The following is a 22500-nucleotide window of genomic DNA, read 5'->3' on the forward strand; positions in this document are numbered from 1 at the left end:
TTAATCTCTTACCCACCAGTAGCTTTTCCCCACTTTTGCATATTACTACATTTCTCAGCCTTTCAATCTTATTCATTCCACTTGCACTATGGAATATGTCATTTCAATAACTTCAACTTCAACAGGTTTCCAAGTCCCTCCATGAATCAACATTTTCTTTTCAGCCACTGCTCACAACAGAAGTTAGTCCTTCACCTTCCTTTGTTTTCTTTCACTTCATAACGTATACTTTTTCTATCTTTCACCTTCAATTTTCTCCTCATATAAACCCGTTCAGACTCTTTTAGAAGTAACACGATGTATATCATGAGCAATCTATGGCCATTTAGGACCCATATATTTTTTGTATCTCAGTAAAGTTTCTCTGAATGTAATTAATTTTTTTTCAACAGTGCATTCTTATATTTCAGTCCTTCAGTCAGCTTTTGTTTATTAATGTTAGCATATTTTGCTCTTTAGCATTGCATGCTGCATTCAGTCGTTAATGTACCTAGCTACAAAATATAAAATCGTCATCTTTGACCAAATTCTATTGTCTTAAAAGAACTGTTTTAATAACAAAATCTTGAAAAGCATTAGCTAACTGTTAAAGTCCAATTCTTGGAATATTTCACTTTGAAAGACCAATGTCGATATTAAGAACTTTGTATGTAACTTGGGTCTGAATGAAATCATATTCAAGCTCTCGACAGTGAATTAATCAGACACTCTTTGTCCCAAAGAGCCAAAGCTGGGTGTGCAATTGGCCTGGTAACAGGTAACGTTTCTTAGAAAAACGACTCCTAATCTTTGCTTTAATTTTCATTGTTCCCATCGTTATTTTTCTCTTTATTTTTCATTCCCCTCTTTACCCTCTTTAATATTTCATATTTTTTCATCGTCATTCAGGTGCGCTTTACTTCACCCTCTTCTGCTCTACCAAATTACTCATCTCTCCTCAACACGTTTCTTATTCTCTATTTTTCATATACCTTTTCATCCATTTCTCTTTTTCCCATTTCTGAATTTTCTTTATCATTTTCCCTCCGTTATTCATTCACTTAAATCCCAGCGAATCTTCATTGCAGGTGCTTGCAGTTCTCTCTCTCTTTCTCGCATCGCATCCAAAGTATCGGACAATGGGTATATTAATAGTTTCGAATGTCAATGATTACTTCATGGATTTTTCAGCGCCTGATCAAACATTTAAGTTTTTTCTCGTCTTTATTATTGTACATTTTCCCATTTACATAATTATTATTGAAAATTATTACATAAAACCCGATAAAAGTGTTCAGTTGCCTTCTCGTACATATTCTAATAACTATTCAGTTGTTTGCTTAGTGGAATCTATTCTTTTGTTTCCAGTGAAATTCATTCAAATGTCTACAGGGTAAGAGAGGAGACAGAGGAATCAAGAAAATGACCATTATGAATTCAATAACTTCCACTTCCTTATTAATGTTGTGGACTAATGAATATAACCCTTCAAGTACTTTATTTTAATAATAAATAAATCAGTACTTCACAAGGTTCTCTTAAAGAAAAGGACATCGTTTATCAAATAAAAGCGGTTTTTATTATTTGGTTCCTTATATTACTATAAACCAGGAGAGAGAGAGAGAGAGAGAGAGAGAGAAGAGGAAAAAGAAGAGAGAGAGAGAGAGAGTCATTTACAAATGCACCCCAGCAAAAAAAGCCCTTCCAAGTTTCACCTCCAGCTGGCGTTTACCTTGTAGCGAAGTAAATAAGTTGCCCGGATGTCATCGCCTCATTCGGTATGAAAAGGCCTCTTCCGCTTTCAGTTCCTCAACAATCAAGTCCTGCCCTTTCGGGGATTGTTGTTCGAACCCCCAAGCTGTTTTCATGTATTATCAAGCGGAGTTATCTTCCAAATTCCGTGGAGGCTGTTTTTTGTTTCTCAGATTGTCTCTTTTTTTTTCATTTTTTATAACATTATATTAGTTTACTTCCTTTTTTTCAGTTAGAAAGAAGCTACTCTGTAAATCTTGAAAATTTTAGTTTGGGTTTTCAAATGTTTATCTTGTAAATAACAAATATTTAATATTAATGGGATGCATATAGAAGCTCCAAACATAGTATCGGTGTACAATTTTGAAACACCCTTTTTTTTAGAAATGTCACTTAAAAATTGAAACTGTTTTAAACATATATAAACACTTTTTCGGTTAAAGGTAAGTCTTACTTTACCATTTAGTATTATTAATCCCACGACGGAATGTTCACGTTGAATGTTTAGTTGAAGAAAATGAACATTTTTTAATTAACAGTATATATATATATATATATATATACATATATTATATATATATATATATATATAGTATATATATATATATATATATATATAGTAGAGAGAGAGAGAGAGAGATGAGAGAGAGAGAGAGAGAGAGAGAGAATATTCTTTCCCCCTGTCTCTAAGGCCCAATCTCATGTGCATTGACGCATCCAAAGGGTTGGCGATCATCAATAATAATCATATGAAATAGTTTTTGACTTATGATTGTAGGTACACAAAGACAATAATTCAAAGTGGGAATGACACCTCCACTGAAACAGAGACAGTAGTGATTAACCTGAGAAATCACAGGGAAATAATAAGCGGTAGAAAGAGAAATTGAGACAGAAAATGTTTAGGCTTCCATTTTAGATTAAGTTAATAATTTTTCGAATCTGATTCACCAAAAAATGTAAACGTGGAAGGGAAAGCTGTAATTATGATTCATTTCCTCCTCTAACTACATAAGTGTATTTTTGGAAATTTCATCATCCTTCATTAAAGGCTTCATTCAGCTAGGCCAGATTACTACTAAAAGATCTGAAAATGATCGCTCATAACGGCCCCCCACCGCCGCCCCCGCCCCTTTTTTTTATTTACTCACCAAGTTTTTAAAGGAAAAAGAAACGTTGGGGTTTTTTAAATTTAAACTCCAACGGGCTTTGCTTTTTAATGTTCTGCATAATGCTGACTAATTAGTGGACTATTATTATTATTATATGATTATTACTTATTATAGTTATTATATTATTATTATTATTATTATTATCATTATTATTATTATACTTAAGAAGCTGACCCTCTCTCAAGCATACTTTATTGAAAAGTAATGGCTACTTCAGCAGCGTTACACTTGTAGAGATTCTTCTCTATTTTGCGAATAGCGGCTTTTTCCGTGCTATTAAACAGGCTAGTAGAGCGCCTATAGAGGTCATGGTCAAATATAGGGTCAAAGTAGGTGTATATATTTGAATTTTACAGATAAACTATAATACCATAGTCATCAAAGTCATTAACAATCTCTCTCTCTCTCTCTCTCTCTCTCTCTCTCTCTCTCTCTCTATTTCTTAAAGCAAGCTTTCGTCTGGAGGCTGCCAGAACAGCCTCGGGCTGGGAAGTCCTTGAGGGTGGACTGATTCTTGGTGCGGTGTCCGGCCTCGTTATATCTGTGGATGACAGCAGGGGTCCTGCCCAGACGAAAGCTCGCTTTAAGAGAAGAGAGAAAGAGAGAGAGACTGTGAGACGGAGGAGAGAGCAGAGGAGAGCGAGGGTTGAGAGAGGGAGGGAAGAGTGAGAAAAAAAAAATCGTTAATGACTTTGATGACTATGGTATCATAGTTTTATCTGTAAAATTCAAATATATACACCTACTTTGACCCTGTATTTGACCATGACCTCTATAGGCGCTTTACTAGCCTGTTTTAAGTAGCACGGAAAAAGCCGCTATTCGCAAAAGAGAGAAGAATCTCAACAAATGTAACGCTGCTGAAGTAGCCATTACTTTTAATATTATTTTATTTATTATTTTTTTTTTTTTTTTTTTGCTCTATCACATTCCTCCAATTCGACTGGGTAGTATTTATAGTGTGGGGTTCCGGGTTGCATCCTGCCTCCTTAGGAGTCCATCATTCTTCTTACTATGTGTGCCGTTTCTAGGATCACACTCTTCTGCATGAGGTCCTGGAGCTACTTCGTTTCAGCTCCTTAGTTTTTCTAGATTCCTTTTCAGGGATCTTGGGATCGTGCCTAGTGCTCCTATGATTATGGGTACGATTTCCACTGGCATATCCCATATCCTTCTTATTTCTATTTTCAGATCTTGATACTTATCCAATTTTTCCCTCTCTTTCTCTTCAACTCTGGTGTCCCATGGTATTGCGACATCAATGAGTGATACTTTCTTCTTGACCTTGTCAATCAACGTCACCGTCTGGTTCTGTTTGCACGTATCACCCTATCCGTTCTGATACCCATAGTCCCAGAGGTCTTTGTCCTGATCGTTTTTCTATCACTCCTTCAGGTTGGTGCTCGTACCACTTATTACTGCAAGGTAGCTGATTTTTCTTGCACAGGCTCCAGTGGAGGGCTTTTGCTACTGAATCATGCCTCTTTTTGTACTGGTTCTGTGCAAGTGCCGGGCATTCACTTGCTATGTGGTTTATGGTTTCACTTTTCGTATTGCACTTCCTACATATGGGAGAGATGTTATTTCCGTCTATCGTACTTTGAACATATCTGGTTCTTAGGGCCTGATCTTGTGCCGCTGTTATCATTCCTTCAGTTTCCTTCTTTAGCTCTCCCCTCTGTAGCCATTGCCAATTGTCATCGCTGGGCTAGTCTCGTCTCATGGTATTGTCCGTGCATTGGTTTGTTGTGCCAGTCCTCTGTTCTTTCGTCTTTCTCCTGTCTCTGTATATTTCTGGGCTTCGTCTGCTTTTATTAGTCCTTCTTCCCATGCACTCTTTAGCCACTCGTCTTCACTGGTTTTCAGATATTGCCCCACCCCAGTGCTCTGTTTCGATGTTGACGCAGTCCTCTATACTTAGTAGTCCTCTCCCTCCTTCCTTTCGTGTTATGTATAGTCTGTCCGTATTTGCTCTTGGGTGTAGTGCTTTGTGTATTGTCATATGTTCCTGGTTTTCTGATCTATGCTGCGGAGTTCTGCCTTCGTCCATTCCACTATTCCTGCGCTGTATCTGATTACTGGCACTGCCATGTGTTTATGGCTTTATCATATTTCCGGCGTTGAGTTTTGACTTGAGTATCGCCTTGAGTCTCGCTATATTCTTTCCTGATGTGTCCTTCATCTCTTGGTGTTTTATATCTCCTCCTTCCATTATTCCCAGGTATTTGTATCCTGTCTCATCTATGTGTTTGATGTTGCTCCCATCTGGTAGCTTTATCCTTCAGTTCTCGTTACTTTGCCTTTTTGTATGTTGACTAAGGCGCATTTTTCTTTTCCAAACTCCATCCTGATGTCCCCAGATACAATCCTTACAGTCCTGGAGTTAGGGTATCTATTTCCTTGATTGCTATTACCATACCAGGATTGATGTCGTCCATGAACATCAGATGGTTGATTCTGATGCCTCTTTTCTTGAGTTGGTACCCGGCATCCATCTTCTGTAGTACTTTTGTCATGGAATCATGGCTATACGAAGAGGGTAGTGGGGACAGTGAGTCGCCCTGGAAGATCCCTCTCCTGATATTAACCTCTGCTAGTCTTATCCAGAGCTTGTAAGTATGTATTCCAGTTGCGCATTGTATTTTTGAGGAAGCTGATGGTATTTTTTTCCTCTGCCCCATATATTTTCAGGCATTCTATTAGCCATGTGTGTGGTATCATGTCGAAGGCTTTCTATAGTTATCCATGCCATGCTTAGGTTGGTCTTTTCCTTCTATTACTGTTCTTCATTACCATTTTGTCTATCAGGAGCTGGTCTTTTTGTGCCCTCCCCTACACTTCCTTCTGCAGAACCGTTTCTGTTGGTGGGGGATGGTGTTTGTCTCCTCTAGGTAGTTGTATAGCCTTTCACTGATGATACCTCCGTTAGTAACTTCCACATTATTGGTAGGCAGGTGATAGGCCTGTAGTTACTGGCTATATTTCCCTTACTCTTGTCTTTTTGTACTAAGGATGTTCTTCCTGTGGTCATCCATTTGGGTGCTTGGTGATTTGAGATACAATGCTGGAGTTGTTCTGCTATTCGTGGGTGTAGGGCCTTGAAGTTTTTGAGCCAGTATCCATGGACTTCATCGGGACCTGGGGCTTTCCAGTTTGGCATTTTCTTTAGTTGGTGTCTGACTGTGTCTGTCGTGATGTCTGTGAATCTTTGTTTTATTCTCCCTGTTCTTCTCCTTGACTTCCTGGAGCCATGTTGCATGTTTGTTGTGTGATACCGGATTGCTTCCCCATATGTTTTCCCAGAGTCTCTTACTTGGTTCGGCTTCAGGAATTTCTGGGTGGGTGGTTGTCTTCCCCTCAGTTAGTTGGCTGTATAGTCTTTTCTGGTTGGTTCCGAATAGTTTGTTCTGTTGGTATCCCTTATTCCTGTTCATGTACCGTTGGATTTATGTGCTTTGGCCTTAAGCCTCGGTTTTACATCTTCTATTGTGTTGTTTAATCCCCTCTCTTGTACTTTGTATTTCTCGTTGAGTTCCTCCCTTGTTTTCTCGCCTTCTTAGCCTTTTTTCTGCCATCTCTTTCAGTTTACTCAAGTCAGATCTCATCACCATGATTTGCTTTTCCAGCGCCTTTTCCAAGGAGGTTGCTGTTTTGGTTGCTGTTGGGTTGGTTGTGCTGGTGGTGTGGTGTTCGAATTCCCATCAGTTCTGCTACTAATCTTGCTCCTGCATATGTCAAGTTATTGTTTCTGTGATACTGGTGGTCTGTATTATGCCCAGTATTTCATTGACCTCACTTGTTTTCTCCCTTAATTTCTTGGTGTTGTAGGCTTTCATGGAGGGGATCTTTGTTCTCTCTGTATCTGGCTCCATCCATTGTCTAATCTTTCGTCTGGAGCTGCCAGACATCCTCGGGCTGGAGCTGAGGGTGGACTGATCTTGGTGCGGTGTCCGGCCTCGTTATATCTGTGGATGACAGCAGGGGGTCTGCCCAGACGAAAGCTCGCTTATTATTATTATTATTATTATTATTATTATTATTATTATTATTATTATTATTAGAAGGAAAGCTGGATTTATATCTTAGTCTGTCGAATTTTCATTGGTTAGTTTTCGCCCAAGGAGGGTCGAATTTTCATTTTTAGTTTCCCCCTTCGAGGATTTACGTTCTAAAGCCCTCAGGCATTCGGACCTTCTTGGATGTATTAATCATGGAGGTTGGAGGTTTTCTACTGGTACATTTCCCGCTCGTATTACCGGTGTAATGGTTCTTGCCATTGGGGGGTTGGGGTGCGTTTGTGCCACTCTCTCTCTCTCTCTCTCTCTCTCGCTCTCTCTTTGTATTTTGCGCCGGCTGGTTTCGGCTGCTTCTCCCGACGATTGTCAGGTGAACTTCAGTTTCTTTAAGAGTATCATGATGGTATTTTTTTTCCATATGAATGTGAACTCATAACACTCCTAAATTTTAATTTCGTGATCAGCATTCATCCTTACATCATCTTTGTTGTTTTAGCCAACACTCTCATATCTACTACATTTTTGCCTCTGTATTTATTCCATCAAAGTCTTATCACACAACTACCCTGGCACAGTAAGGTATATCACGGACATGCAGTTTTTACAATCTCATCTGCTACCTTTGTCGTTGTAAACCTGAGCAGTGATTACTCCTCCCACTAATTTCTTTTGATACTTTCTCTCATTCAGGCATACCTTAAATATCATTGTTTTGCTACACCATTTCTCACTTGTAATCTCGTTAACTAATTTTTTTTCATACGACCTCGCATTACTTCATTACATCCCTGACAATCACTTACTGAAGCATACTAAAAATTGGGCCTGAAACATATGCTCTTTATGGCAAGATATGTCTGTAAAATACTCATTCCCTCGACCCAGAACCGCGCTCCCTTTATGTAGCTCTTTCCGTTTGCATTTTTTATTAAGATACAATTATTGATCAATGACTACTCTCAGACTCTATTGCAAATAGAGCAACTTATTCTTTCCCAAAGATTTGCTGACATTTACCTTTCTATACACACAACTCTCTTTCACTCACTTCTCAATTCAAAACCTCACCCATCATCCCGTATATTTGCACGTGACTTTCACTCTTGTGAAACCATACTTAAAAAATCTGTGTTTCTTCTTTGTAAACTGGTCTCTGAAAATATATGGAGTACTGTATTTTCAAATGGATAACAAAGTTCCCATCTATTATCTTGGGTAAGAGACCTCGGAAATATCCTTGAAAGAGTCAAGCTCCCATCTGTCATGCAGCCGAAGGTTTCCGTCAGTAGAGGAAAAGACCCCATATAGACTCCACTAAGCCCCGCCCCCACCCCCCCCACCCCCCCCCACCCCCCCAAGGGGAGTGGCTACCCCCCCTCCCCCTCCTGATAAGCTCATGTACGTACGTGAGGCCTAAAAAGGGGCGGGGCGGGGCAACCCCCAAAACCCCCAAAAGGGGCGTGGCCACCCCGACCCCATATAGACTCCAATATTCTGGGGGGCGTGGCCACCCGGGGGGACTATAGGACTCCACTATTCTGGGGGCGTGGCCACCCTGACCCCATATAGACTCCCACTATTCTGGGGGGTGTGGGCCACCCCTGACCCCAAATTGACTCCATTTGTAATATAAGCTCATGTACGTACATGAGCTCTTAATTGACTCCATTTGTATGATAAGTTCATGTACGTACATGAGCTCATAATTGACTCCATTTGTCTTACAAGCTCATGTACGTACATGAGCTCATATTAGGGGGCGTGGCCCCCCTAACCCAAATAGACTCCACTTGTCTTATAAGCTGATATACGTAGATGAGGGTTGTAAAAAGGGGTGTGGCTACCCTTGACCCCAAATCGACTCCGCATTATTGATGAGCTCATGTACGTACATGAGGTCGAAAAGGGGGCGTGGCCTCCTGTAACTCTACGGAATAAAACCAACATTTCAACCCGCCACCACCGACCCCAAATTGACTCCACTGTTCTACACCTGTGACGTCACGTAACTCTAGGGGAATAAAACCATTCTTTCAACCCCCGACCCCAAATTGACTCCACCTTTCCTACCCCCCTGTGACGTCAGGTAACTCTCTGGGAATAAAAACCATTCTTTCAACCCCCGACCCCAAATTGACTCCATCTTTCCTCCCCCACCCCCCTGTGACGTCACGTAACTCTCTGGGAATAAAACCATTCTTTCAACCCCTGACCCCAAATTGACTCCACCTTTCCTACCCCCTGTGACGTCACATAACTCTACAGGAATAAAAACCAACATTTCAACCCCTCACCAAATTGACTCCACTATTCTACTCTGTGACGTCACGTAACTCTCTGGGAAATACCATTCTTTCAACCCCTGACCCCAAATGACTCACCTTTCCTACCCCCTGTGACGTCACGTAACTCTCCGGAATAAAAATAAAAACCAACATTTCAACCCCTCACCCCAAATTGACTCCACTATTCTACTCTGTGACGTCACGTAACTTCTCTGGGAAATAAAAACCATTCTTTCAAACCCCTGACCCCAAATTGACTCCACCTTTTCCCTACCCCTGTGACGTAACGTAACTCTCCGGGAATTAAAAACCAACATTTCAACCCCCACCCAAATTGACCCACTATTCTACCCCTGTGATGTCACGTAACTCTCGGGAATAAAACCATTCTTTCAACCCCTGACCCCAAATTGATTCACCCTTCCTACCCCCTGTGACGTCACGTAACTCTCCGGGAATAAAAACCAACATTTCAACCCCCCACCCAAATTGAATCCACTTTTCTACCCCTGTAACGTCACGTAACTCTACGGGAATAAAACTTGACCCCACCCCGACCCCAAATAGACTCAGTTCACTGTTTTTTGCGACTCATGTCCCCAAATTTAATTGTTTTCAAAGTAACCGGGACGTTTACTTCGTTTACCTCATCCTCCTCCTATATAAAATCTCTAAATTTATATATGCACTTCGAATTATACCCTCTCTCTCTCTTTCTTCCCTCCCCCCTCCTCTCCCTCTCTCTAGCCGTTACATTATATATATATAGTATCTATATATATTATATATATATATATATATAATATATATATATATATATATATATATATAGTATATATATATATATATATATATATATATATATATATATATATATATATATATATATATATATATATATATATATATAATATATATATATATATATATATATATATATATATATATATATATATAGAATATATATATATATATATATATATATATATTATATATACAGCTGCTTAGATATTCAGAGTATCATGATAAAAGGATATTTGGCGACTGACTTCATCCACATGTGATACATTTTTGTTTATTTTATACCGAGTTTGAAAGAGGTTGAAAAATCAAATTACAGACGGAATTGTTATTTTATATTTGTAACAATTCTAAATACAGGGGAATGAATTAATATTCCATACAAATACATACATTAGAAAAAAACTGTACAAACACGAACGCGATAATATATGCATTTGCTTTTTCAAAAACAATACTTCAACGAAACATACGGCTACTATATATTTTCTAACCTGTTCCTTCACATCAAAGCCCTAGTATATACCACAAACATCTTCTCCAGCACTTTCCCGACCGTGCATCAAAGACAACGTTTCATCTAAAACCTCAAAGCTTTTAAATTTAGCTATCAAGTTTTCATATATAAATCTTCCACACACTTTCCCTCCAACAGGGATAAATTCTTTTTCATTATAGCCACGCAGCATATTTTACCAATTTTGCTCATTTCATCACTGAATGTAGCTAACACAGGTAAAATATTGATTCAACCAAGTCGTATTAACTAGTCCGCTTTGACCAATGCCAGCGGCTAAGATAACATATTTGACATAGCCATACAATGATTTAAATAATTCCTTCAATTTCTTTTCTTGACCGAAGAAAAAAAGTGATTGAACCTCATCTGTTTGCTATCTCTGCCAAACGATCTGCGTGATCTTCATCTTTGGAATAAGCCACGCTCTTTTGCGCGTATTCATTATTCTTCAATTGGAGCGCCGATACCGTATTATTGGGTTAATAAGGTAGCTATGTGGTGGGTAGATCAATTCTTCGTCGCCTTTTCCCAAGATGATGATATTTTCAGGTCTTTTCACAATGGCGGACCCTTCAATACCCCTATCAAGAAGACAGGCATATGATGCACTAGTGCGAAAATATCGAAAACCTGCCAATTCGGCATACGGATAAGCTCGGATGACGTCCGCTACCACACCGTAATTCCTGCATGTCACACAATTAGTGGCCACTACTAAACACGTATTTGCTCTTCCGGAACTTATTTTTCGGACAAGTTACCCGAAAACTAACTTGCACAAGGAGGTTGATGAAGCCATGGCGAGAGTTCACGTCTTGAAGTGACAATCCTTCAAGAGATAATGAACTACGAAAGCCCCGCTACCCAAAACCCCTTTATCACAATCACTGATTACAAACCTGTTGTGACGAAGTATCAAGCGTCTCCCAGACAATGATTCAGGACTAACATGAATAAACAAGTCTTATCATTCCCTCACGCCAAAGGTCATCCACACATGACTCACTTTTATCAAAATCAGTATCACTCCAGTCATGTTTCTCGCAGACACGAATAAACAAGCCTTATCATTTCCTCACGACAAAGGCCGTCCACACACACACACACACATATGACTCATATATAAAACTTCCACACATCTTTCCTCCAATGGGGATAAATTCTATCGCTACAAGGCGTGAACTTCATCTTTCGAATACAATACTCATCGAAACACCATATGTCACACCTGATTATTACTTCCCAACTGAACACCATAAATACAACCGACAAGAGAAAATTGATGTTATTCCCTACCCAAAGTGTATAGAGTAAGTGCAACACACCGACCCTCCGTCCCTACAAGTATTTCTCTTGACCGAAAGGTCATTTCCCTCCATCACTATTCAGTAAGTAGCATATAGAACACTTTCCATTTTACTTGAACATATAGTATAGTAAATATTAAAAACAGCAATAAGATTCATCTGTATATGGAATAGATATTCTTATAAAATAATGTACCCATTGAAAGAAGCGGAATATATAAAACAATCATTATTCCTCCCTTTCAGATATGGGAAATAACTCTAGCAGTGAACTCTCAGCCGATGAAGTAGCCACTCAAGTCAGACACCATTACTATTATGGTGTTGGAGAAAACCCCAAACTCATTTATTAGGAAGGTGAAAAACGGGTCCATGACCATGAAGCAAGAGAAGAAGAAGAAGTAGCAGGAGATGCAACAACTCCCACTGGCAGCCCACAACAGTGCAACACCCGACCAACTTTGCCACCACCCACTACTGAAGGAAACAAGCAACCCGGTGAAGGTATGTAAAAACCGATGTGTTATATATTTATTTAATAATAGTTCCCGATTCCATAGAAACACGCACTCTTTTTCTCCGTTTCCCTGTTTTTCCGTTCAAATGTATTGTGGGCATAGTAAATAAATCAAAAAAAACCTATATAATTATTCATGAACGGATTTTATTGACCCACATAATAAAGACAGTTTACAAATTCAATACACTAATCGCTGTCAGACCGTCTCAGCACGCATCCCAATATAAACACTCCACGTGTATCCCTTATTTAACCTGAATATGCCGAAAAACGTTTAAGAGGAAACGACTAAGACGTCTTTGCAGTTTATCACCGACGTTCATGGGTGAATGATTCTCACTGCTCATCCTGAAATAAGTAAAAAAAAGTTATGTGATTGAAGGTGTATGATACATATAGAATATATCCTTAATAGAATGTAAATGGAGTAATATAAAAATCAAAGAAAAATATGCATTTACCTTAGTTGTTCAAGGTGCGGAGACATTCCTTGTAGTAATAGCACGTTTGACCCATGACCTCCAATGTGAACATTTAAACTTTTTCAAATATTTAAAATAATATCCGTTATCCATTTATCATTACCTCCCACCAAACGAGTGAATGAGAATACATTTTGTATTTAAGGATAATACTGCTTTACACCTCGGTGACTCACGCAATGAACAAAAAAACTAACGTAAAGACCGCACTTGTACGATTTATCAGGTTGCATTTTGTTTCTATTAGTCGATAGAGGTATATTCGGGATGCGCTATAAAAGAATTTAGAGAAGTCATTCAAATAAACTTTTGGATTTATACCGTAACTATCAAAAAAGAAGATTATATTTCTAGGTGATTTCCACGTAAAAAACATACCCAATGACACACAATATTAATATCAGTAGACGAAGATAATGTATTAGATATAAAAACTAAAGGTTAATTCATTTTCTGGCAATGTCAATAATCCTACTTCATCCGAAGCGAACACCCCTAAATATTTTAACCCGGTCACCGAGTGAACCTTTTAAACTTATTTCAATTTCTTTGTATCCATTCCATTTAACCCCTAACATCACACTGAATAACCCTATCCGCATCCACCGTTAAAATACCCTTTGGTATCCCCGTAAAGTAAAATAAGCAAGGGTTAGGCGTAGCCGTACCCAGTCTGATCGATATTCGCAGGTTTGCCGAAAATTCCACTGGCATGGAATCTTCAAACATCTTCCTACACATAATTAAAGCAGTAAATAGCTCTACCATTTTTAAAACTATCATAAGTGATCAGATTATCACCGCCACCCCCTATACTTTTCTGTGTCTCGTGATATAATTGCATGATGGTATTAGGGAAACTACATTGAATATTATATACAGTATTCCCATTAACGGTAATATGTATATTATTTAAATCGAAAGAATGAAAATATAGACTATTGGTCGCGTAATCACCTGAAAATGTTTCCATAATCAATCATGGCCAATGTGATTTTTTTCAGGTATACAAACTGTTTAAAAGGCTGATCAATTAAAATCGAATTTTCATTTTGCCCAATAACGTATGTCTTGTATAAAGTCTTATCAAATATATATTGTATAGGATTAACTGCTATCGCTTCATTTAAAGCCGACATTGCGTTATAATGTGGGGTAACTCTATCGATCCATAATTTAGCCTTTTCTACATTCAGCACATTTAAATGTCCGTCTGTGTGGGCGCCCATAACCCAGTTATTATTCGCTAATTCCGAGGTCTAAGTCTCAAATCAACCGAATCCAGTAAATACATGTCTATAGTCGCTATATCCAAAAGAAGTGGAAAAAATATGTATGCACGCCCCTCGTTTTAATGTCACCCATAACTTTCGTCTCCCACCTGCTGGTTTGACCAAAGGTATTGGCAGTAAATTGCCGAGTTACCCCATGTGTTACATGATAGTCATCGTATAAAAATCCCGCCCGGCCGGTGGTAGGTAATGCCAAGGGTTTTATCATTTTCAACATTTTGATATATGATTGATAGTTAAATACCGGACAGGATTCCACCAACTTTTCATTCAAGAAAACGGAAGCGGATTTAAATAATGTATTACTAATACCATTAACGACAGACACATGGACATCATCCGCTAATTGCGTGTCGTCCCTATCTATTGAGATATATAATTCTATAGCTATACTTGACAAATCTAAGAAAGAAACCTGCCACCCCCATTAATGCGAAATTCAAAATATATATATCAGATAGAACTTGATTTATGGAAATATTACAAGGTGTAAAATCCAGTCTTTCCGTTTGAATTAATTGAAGTTTCAATAATTCTCCGTCTATTAACATTCGGGAACAATTCTCATATACCCGCAATATACGATGAAACAGGAACTTGATTACCAGTTCCGGGTATGTTAGGAACTACGCTAGCCATGTTTTGTGTTTATATAATTTTAGATGAAGGGTAGAACAAGTGCGGTACCCGCCGAATGTCAAATTGATGAATGAGTTACAAAAGATCATACATGTCCTTATTATATTTACTCCTAGATTTAAATCAGTGCCCTTCCTCTTCCTCCGTTTTTCTTTCCTCCCACACTCGACCGTCTAACTAATCGTTTCACTGTTTTCTTCCGTCTCGTTCTCCTTCTCCTTCAGTACCGCTTAAAATTCGTTGTCCAGTAGTTTTGAGGGCCCTTATACCATTTCGTTTTATGGATTCTTTTAAAGGTAAAACCGCTGTTTACCATATCAGATAACAAGATCTACCGAATTCATTAACTGAAGGTTTCGCGGCATTAAATAGAAAAGGAAGCACTTTACGTGCAATGCCACTTATGGCCGAAAAAAAACCGCTTCCCCTTCTGCGGCCGGGATAGAAAACGGAAATATCCTCAAATCCCGCTCCTCTCCTTAATAAAGGGTCTGATAAAAAAAAAAATAGTTTTTTAAATTCCGCCTCTGAAGGAGGCGCGAATAACACTCTCATTTTACTGTTTATACTATTCCCAAACAATTTAAGTGGAGCTTGATTCGCAAGTTCTAGTTCACTCGAGGGTGTTACGATCAGAATAAGGAATGCCAAGGGTGAAACATCGAATTATATATGCACCTATTCATCTAAATTTTACTCTAGGTTTTTATACGGAGCAGGCAAGTAACACTCGAGTCTTTAGTGAAATGTAAAAGGTGACCATTTTGATCCGTGATAAGAATAGAAATCTGATCCAAGATGTTCGTGTTCAACAATTTGTAGACTGTATTATGTATTCCTTTTCCTCTACCACTTGCTAAAGTAAAACAGTCCAATATATTTACTAGTCTCCCACCAAAAATCGTCGGTTGAACTATATCCGTATACACATATATATAATCTACCCCACAATTATCAGGTAGAGAATCAAGGGAAATGTGTTCATTCAGTTCACGCCCGCCATATATTTTCATAACCGGTATTAATATGAAAACCTAATAATTTTGCGGCCTTTTCCGCTAAATTTGACGTATATACTTTAACGTCCCCGTTCTCAATTTCTTCTCTCTTGATACGTGGTATTAGTAATTCTCCTTAAATCTTCATCCCAATGAAATATACCGTTACTATTAAAATAATTTATTGAAATTATCACCGTAATAAACTTTCAAAATATTCATACACGTCCTTATTAAGAGTTCTCATGAGTCTCTTCATATCCCCCGCTAACATTGCTATTCTCGGTCTATACAAATATCACGTTTATGACGCTCTGTAATAAATTCGAGAGTGAATAAGTCATCTTTGGATAATATAGCGTAATAACTCCCCGGGAACATGATCAAAGCTAAACCTACTTCATATTCAACCCCATTAGGTAATAATATAGGTGGTAGGTAATCTATTGACAAATTTTGAAGGTGTCTGATTTTTGGTATACGTGTCTAAACAGCCAAGACTGCTCAAATATATGGTGTGTTCACCAGCCATGTCGGTTAAATACTATGATGGGTATATGTCACATATGGTATTTATAAGAAAGGTTCGATAGCGTTTTATCTAGGTCTTATATGCAGACTGCATGATAGAACCCCATTTTCAGTAAACATTATTTCTTCACCGTTCTGATCCGAGACATCGATAGTAATGTAATCCAATACGTCAATGGTATTTAAAGGTTTATAAATGGCATTATGTGGACCTTTACCACATGCACATCCTAACGTGAAGCAGTCTAAGAGATTAACCATTTTATCACCCAAGATGGTAGGTTGAACGATACCCGAATACAGGTAAACGTATTCAACACCTTGATGGAATAGATTTCTACCGTGATGAGGTCTCAACGCACCCGAACTGTATATTAAATACCTGACTTTTTCATTGAAACCAAATATATTAGCTGCTTTAGCACTGAGTTTAATCGTAATTGAATCAATCATATCAACTTTGGCTGCTCCTGCATCGATTATGTTGGAATGCTCATTCTCTTCGTGTCATCATTCCATGAGAATAAACCATCCCTGCGATAGCTCCGCGAATAATGTTCTTCCGTAAAATTCAGATAATTGTTCAATAATTACCGTATTAAACGCTCTAGTCATGACATTCATATCACACCAACAAACCCGAATGGACTATATTAAATATACGTATAAACGCGTTTCCCATCTGACTCGTTATAGATCACGTTAAATTGAATAGTAAAATCAACGTTCTTCCTGGTTTAATAGCGAATAATAATAATTTCGGAGAATGACTCCCACTAGCCCCACTTCATATTCACTCCTTTCGGTAATGATTATAGGGACGGCTAACCTATTGGTAAATTTACACGCCCGATTTTCTGGAAATGTACCTATACAGGCATTGCTATTCACGTATATGAGTGTGATCGCTACCACATGTTGAATGTAGACTGTATGACTAACAATGGGCATCGGGTTTATAATATATGCACATAAAACCTCCACGTTCATGTTATGTCACACCATATTCATGAATTTGTTATCACACAGATTGTCACGTCATTAAAGAAAATGTCCAAGCCTCTAACCGCCATGATGAATCATCCTCACCACCCTCCGATCCAGGTAAAATATTATTATTATTATTATTATTATTATTATTATTATTATTATTATTATTATATTATTACATTATTACGTTATTACACTTACCGGTGCTTATTTAAAAATGATCTTTACAGATCCCTTCGCTGAAGACTTCCCATTAGTGAAGATTTAATGGGGAGTAATAATAATAATGTAGCATCGCGCGTTTGGTGGAGGTGTAGGAACCAAAACCAGAAGGGGATCTTTCACTCACGAGGGAAAGAACGGAGGGTAATAAGGTAGTGAGTACCATTCATTATGCGGCTGCAGTAGGGTCACACATTGATGTGGCAATGAAGTTAAGTAGTAGCATAGCTCGATTACGCGAAGATGTGCACAGTAACTTCCTTGAAAGAGGTATTCGCTCGGCTATGCTATACTTGTGCGTTTATTATCACCAGCGTGAGGATGCTAGGCGACATGAATGAAATAGTGCTTTTTATGTATGTACTCCACCCCACCCTCACTACGATTGACTCGATCTATGACTCCCTGGAGGAGGCTATTGAGTTTATAGCTAATAAACTTGGAAGAGAGACTCAAACCGTACTGAGGGTTCGGGTTGGTGTATGACCTCGCTGGATAGGGTTGAACTTCATATCACGCGGCGTGAGTTAAGTGAATATTTAATAACTTCAAGGTGTATCCCAAGGGGGAGGTTCGCGGTAGTGATCAGGTTTATATAATATTCAGTCCCCCCCGTGTAAACAACTGTGTCGTTACAGAACGTTAGAAGCGTACGTTGTACTCCGGGATAACCCTCCCACACGTAATTAACAACCTCCCTCGTGTCTTAATGAGGAGGAGGGGAGGGGGGGGACAATTTAATATCAAACACTCGCAGATATGCCGTTGACCCATGACTCTTTCAAAACATTAGAAAAAGGGGAATAACCTCAACATATATCTGTATAAATTATGTGAATTAGTCATGGGGAAACAGCGGAAACAACATTGGACGGTACATCTGGCGAGGGAAAGGTGGTAACCCCAAAGCCCTCATTTGGTCACGTTGTTATTAATCACTGACGACCACATCGCGTTGATTAAGGATATGTTGGCATTCGTGAAGAAGTTCCGACACGGATTCAAGCAAGGGGCGGGGGATTGAGCACGCGGGTGGTATGTGTTACAATTGTTTGACTTTGTTTAATTGTCCCACCATCCGTGAGGCACACACACAGGCCTGTACTGCTCGAACCACTGTCGAATACCCAGAACCGGCCAATTTAAACAGTTTACTCAAAGTTAAAGCTCTGCTGCCAATCTCGCACATGGCTTTCCTGGATTTTGAGGCGCATAATGTTCAACCGAAGACCGGAGAAGACGATCCGAGAATAGTATCTCGGCAGAAAGCTTTCGCTTACTGCTACGTGATCGTTGACGGTAGAACGGGGGAATATTGTACTCATAGACTAAGTCACGGAGAGAAATGCGTTGATGATTGTTTGCAGAACATGAACCGGGACTGGGCGTTATTGCGTGAACGAATGCGTGCGTATCCTTTACATATGACTCCTGAATCCACCCATAAGTTTGAAGCGAGCACTCATTGTGAAGAATGTAACGCGTCGAATCAAGGCTGGAGTCACGAAAATGCGACATCATGCTCATTTTGTGGCACGGGACAACTTTGTGTGTGCACTGTGTCAACAGTGTAATTTGAATATGCAATTTAAGGAGCCAACTTTAACAGTGTTTGTACACAATTTGTCATATGACATCGCCCTGGTCTTGAAAGAGGCGGGGGCTCAGCATGATTTTGAAATTCTGAAACGCGGAGGGTAGTAGATTTTATTTTACTTGGCCAGATCGGGCAATCTGAGATTTGTGGATAGCAACAACGTGATTAGGGGGACCCTTTCTAGTCTCGCCTCGAGTCATATCAAACAGAAAGGTTCCCTCGAAATCGCACGTCAGTTGTTAACCCAGTATTCACGGGATTATCTCGATTTAGTTTTGGATACGGGTAAACAGTACTACCCTTATGATTATGTGACGGGTTTCAATATCCTGCGAAAGCCCGGCATCCCTTCTCGAGAGTGTTTCGATTCGGAACTTACGGGAGAAACCCTTTCCAGCGGGGGCTATGCACACGTGGTCAAGGTTTGGAACGCCGCTAATTGCACCAATCTTCTAGATTACACCATTTTGTATTTGTTAATGGATGTGGGATTATTAGCCGACATTTATTAGCTTGGAGGAAGGCTGCCATGGCGCAATTCGGACTAGACCCCGCCCGTTACCTGACTTCTACCTCTCTCTCACTCGATGCTTTCCTATATTCCTCTAAAATTCGTCTCCCCCTCATTTCGAATGGTGAACTCTATCAATTAATTTGTAAAAACATCCGCGGCGGTTTTTGTAGTCTTTTTCGAAGGCAATGCGTAGCTAATAATCCAGAGTTAAATCCCAGTTTTAGGTGGGTTATCCTCAATCGTATTATACGTTGATTTCACCAGTTTGTATCCCACAGTTATGAGTAAATACAAATGCCCTTGGAGGGTGAAATAACTGAACTTTCCCCTGTCGAATTAGTTAGAAAGTTTTGTCGCTAGCAATATTACCGCCATTGATTCACAGGGTGAATACGGTTATTTCATACTGCTCGATACCAAACCAGTTAGACGGGATGTTGCTCTACAGACGGATGATCTCCCTCTCGCCATTCATCACATGAATGTGACTCACCAGGATCTATTGCCCTATAGTAAAAACCTAATGAATAAGTTCAAGGTGAAGCTACCCAAGAAAAATGTTAAGTTGACGGGTACGCATTTACCCATGCGTAATCACTTGATCTGTCTTCCTTATTACAAACGTTGATAAGGCTCAGTCTCGAAGTTTGATGTAATAAGGAAAGTGTTCAAATTCAAACAGGATTTTTATTTAAGGGAATATATTCTGGAGAATGCCGAAAGGCGTGCTAAAGAGACCGATCTGGGCAAGAGGAACACCATCAAAATCATAATGAATGGTCTTTTCGGTGTCACTATTAAAAATTCATTGAATTATTCTACCCGAACTGTCGTCACCACCGGTGAAGCCTCTCTCCTCAGGAATGTGTCCAAACACACGTACAAGTCTTTGGAAAAACTGGGTAATGACAGGTACATTGTAAACCATTGCAAAGAGTCTGTTATGGCTGAATCCCCGATTTATATCGGTTTCAGTATACTAGACATGGCGAAGGATATGATGTATCGGTTCTATTACGACGTTCTTCGAAAGCAGTATGGACACCGAGTTCAGCTCCTTTATACCGACACTGACAGCTTGATCTTTTCCATGGTGACTGATAACCTCAATCGGGAACTGAAGGGTGTACTCAAACCCCTACATGGGATTTGAGTAATTTTCCCCAACCCCAAAAACTCACGAATTGTATGATGAGTCACGTAAGGGGGAACTCGGGTTAGTGAAGGTTGAAACGGGGGCTGAACTCATGAGGGAATTCATCGACGTTAAACCTAAAGTTTATTCGTATCTGACGGAAACTAGTCGTAGTAACACCTTGAAAGGTGTACAAAGGTGCCGGCAAAAGACCATTCCACATGACCAGTATCGAGCTGTAATCGAAAAGAATGAGATTACTTATACTCATGTGCACAATTTGCAAAGAGTAGGAGGCACGATGTGTCATACGAGCCAGCGAAAGGTATCTCTCTGTCCTTTAGAGGACAAGAGATATTATGTGACACCTTATAAATCGTTGGCGTATGGACATCCAGACATTGGGGTGGAGGAGGGTATAGCGGAGGAGGAGGAGGGGGAGGGGGAGGGGGGATGGGGAGGTAGAGGAGGAGGAGGAGCTAGAGAGGGTAGTGGTGGCGCCGGTAGTAGCGGCAATCTCTCCAATTTTAAATATTCCCACTCCTAGCACCTCGAGAATTCCTACTCCTCCTATTCCTCCGACCCTACATCCATCACATCATTTCCCACGGGTGAAAGGATGTTCAAAACGTTGAAGAGAGAATAGTAAAATATACAATGTTAATTCCTCTCTCTCTTTGACGTCTTTGACTTCTCGACGGGAAATGGTTTCACACTCTCCTCCAGTTAAACGGGGTCGTATCACACCTTGACCGCGTGTCATAGTTTGTATATTTTACAATATATTTTTATCTTATATTCATATATTTTAATATATTACATTGTATATAATGTATTTTTATTATATAATCATATACACAGTTAGTTTTTTATATTTTTGAATTATTATATTGTATTTTTTATTATACTTTGCATTTTTACTGTACGTTCTATTTTTATATTGTAGGAAAAACCTGTATGTATTTCATTATGGAAATTAAACAAATATTATTGCCGTCAACTTCCATTCACCCTAATTATATTTAATCAATTGTATATAAAAAGGAGCGCGTAAGTATACAACTATAGTCTTAAATGGGCTAACATCATGGCCGCGACAGGTCCCTTCCCTGGGCAGTTGTTAGACCCGTTTGCTAATCCCGCTCGTATTATCATCGCGGGGTTTAGTAACAGTGGCAAGTCCGTCCTATGTCAAAAAATCATTGAACTCTATGAAACGCGTTTCCAATACATTTTATATTGCGGGGTATCTGAACATCCCCTCGAAACGCATCCCTCAATAGGTCCCAAATTTAAAGTATCCAAAGAAATTTTAAATCCCTTTGATTACTCTGAAAAGGGGGAGACGGAGGTTAATAAAGGTCTATTATTCATACTCGATGATTGCTTCCTCGAGGCTAGTGATAATAAATTTGTGACTAACGCCTTCACAGAGGGACGTCATTCATCTATTTCAGTTATATTCATAACGCAGAATATGTTTCATTCGGGCAAGTTTAGTAGAAGTATAGATTGAATTGCTCACATTATATTCTAATGAAAAATCGTGATTTTAGTCAAATTTGAAACTTTAAAATTTAGGTCGGCAGTTATTTGGCCGTCAAAAAGCTTCAGCCTTTTCGGACATATATAAAAAGGCCCTATCACGTAACCGCTACGGTTATTTGTTAGTAGACTTTGCTCCGTCAACACCTGAACTGTTACAGCTCCGAACTAATATTCTGGGTGAAACGGAATATCAAATAGCT

The 22500-nt window shown here is 39.2% G+C and overlaps 1 protein-coding gene across 1 annotated transcript in view; it reads left to right on the forward strand.

Moving 5' to 3' along the window:
• The window catches only part of LOC135196491 (histone H3.v1-like), a 116738-nt gene that overhangs the window by 88282 nt on the left and 5956 nt on the right, over positions 1 to 22500 (forward strand). Inside the window, exon 4 of the mRNA XM_064223345.1 lies at positions 12186 to 12336. Within this exon, the coding sequence (XP_064079415.1) occupies positions 12186 to 12336 (151 nt within the window). The remainder of the gene's footprint in view (positions 1 to 12185; positions 12337 to 22500) is intronic.

The sequence above is a fragment of the Macrobrachium nipponense genome, chromosome 17, assembly GCF_015104395.2.
Source record: "Macrobrachium nipponense isolate FS-2020 chromosome 17, ASM1510439v2, whole genome shotgun sequence".
NCBI classification, from domain to species: domain Eukaryota; kingdom Metazoa; phylum Arthropoda; class Malacostraca; order Decapoda; family Palaemonidae; genus Macrobrachium; species Macrobrachium nipponense.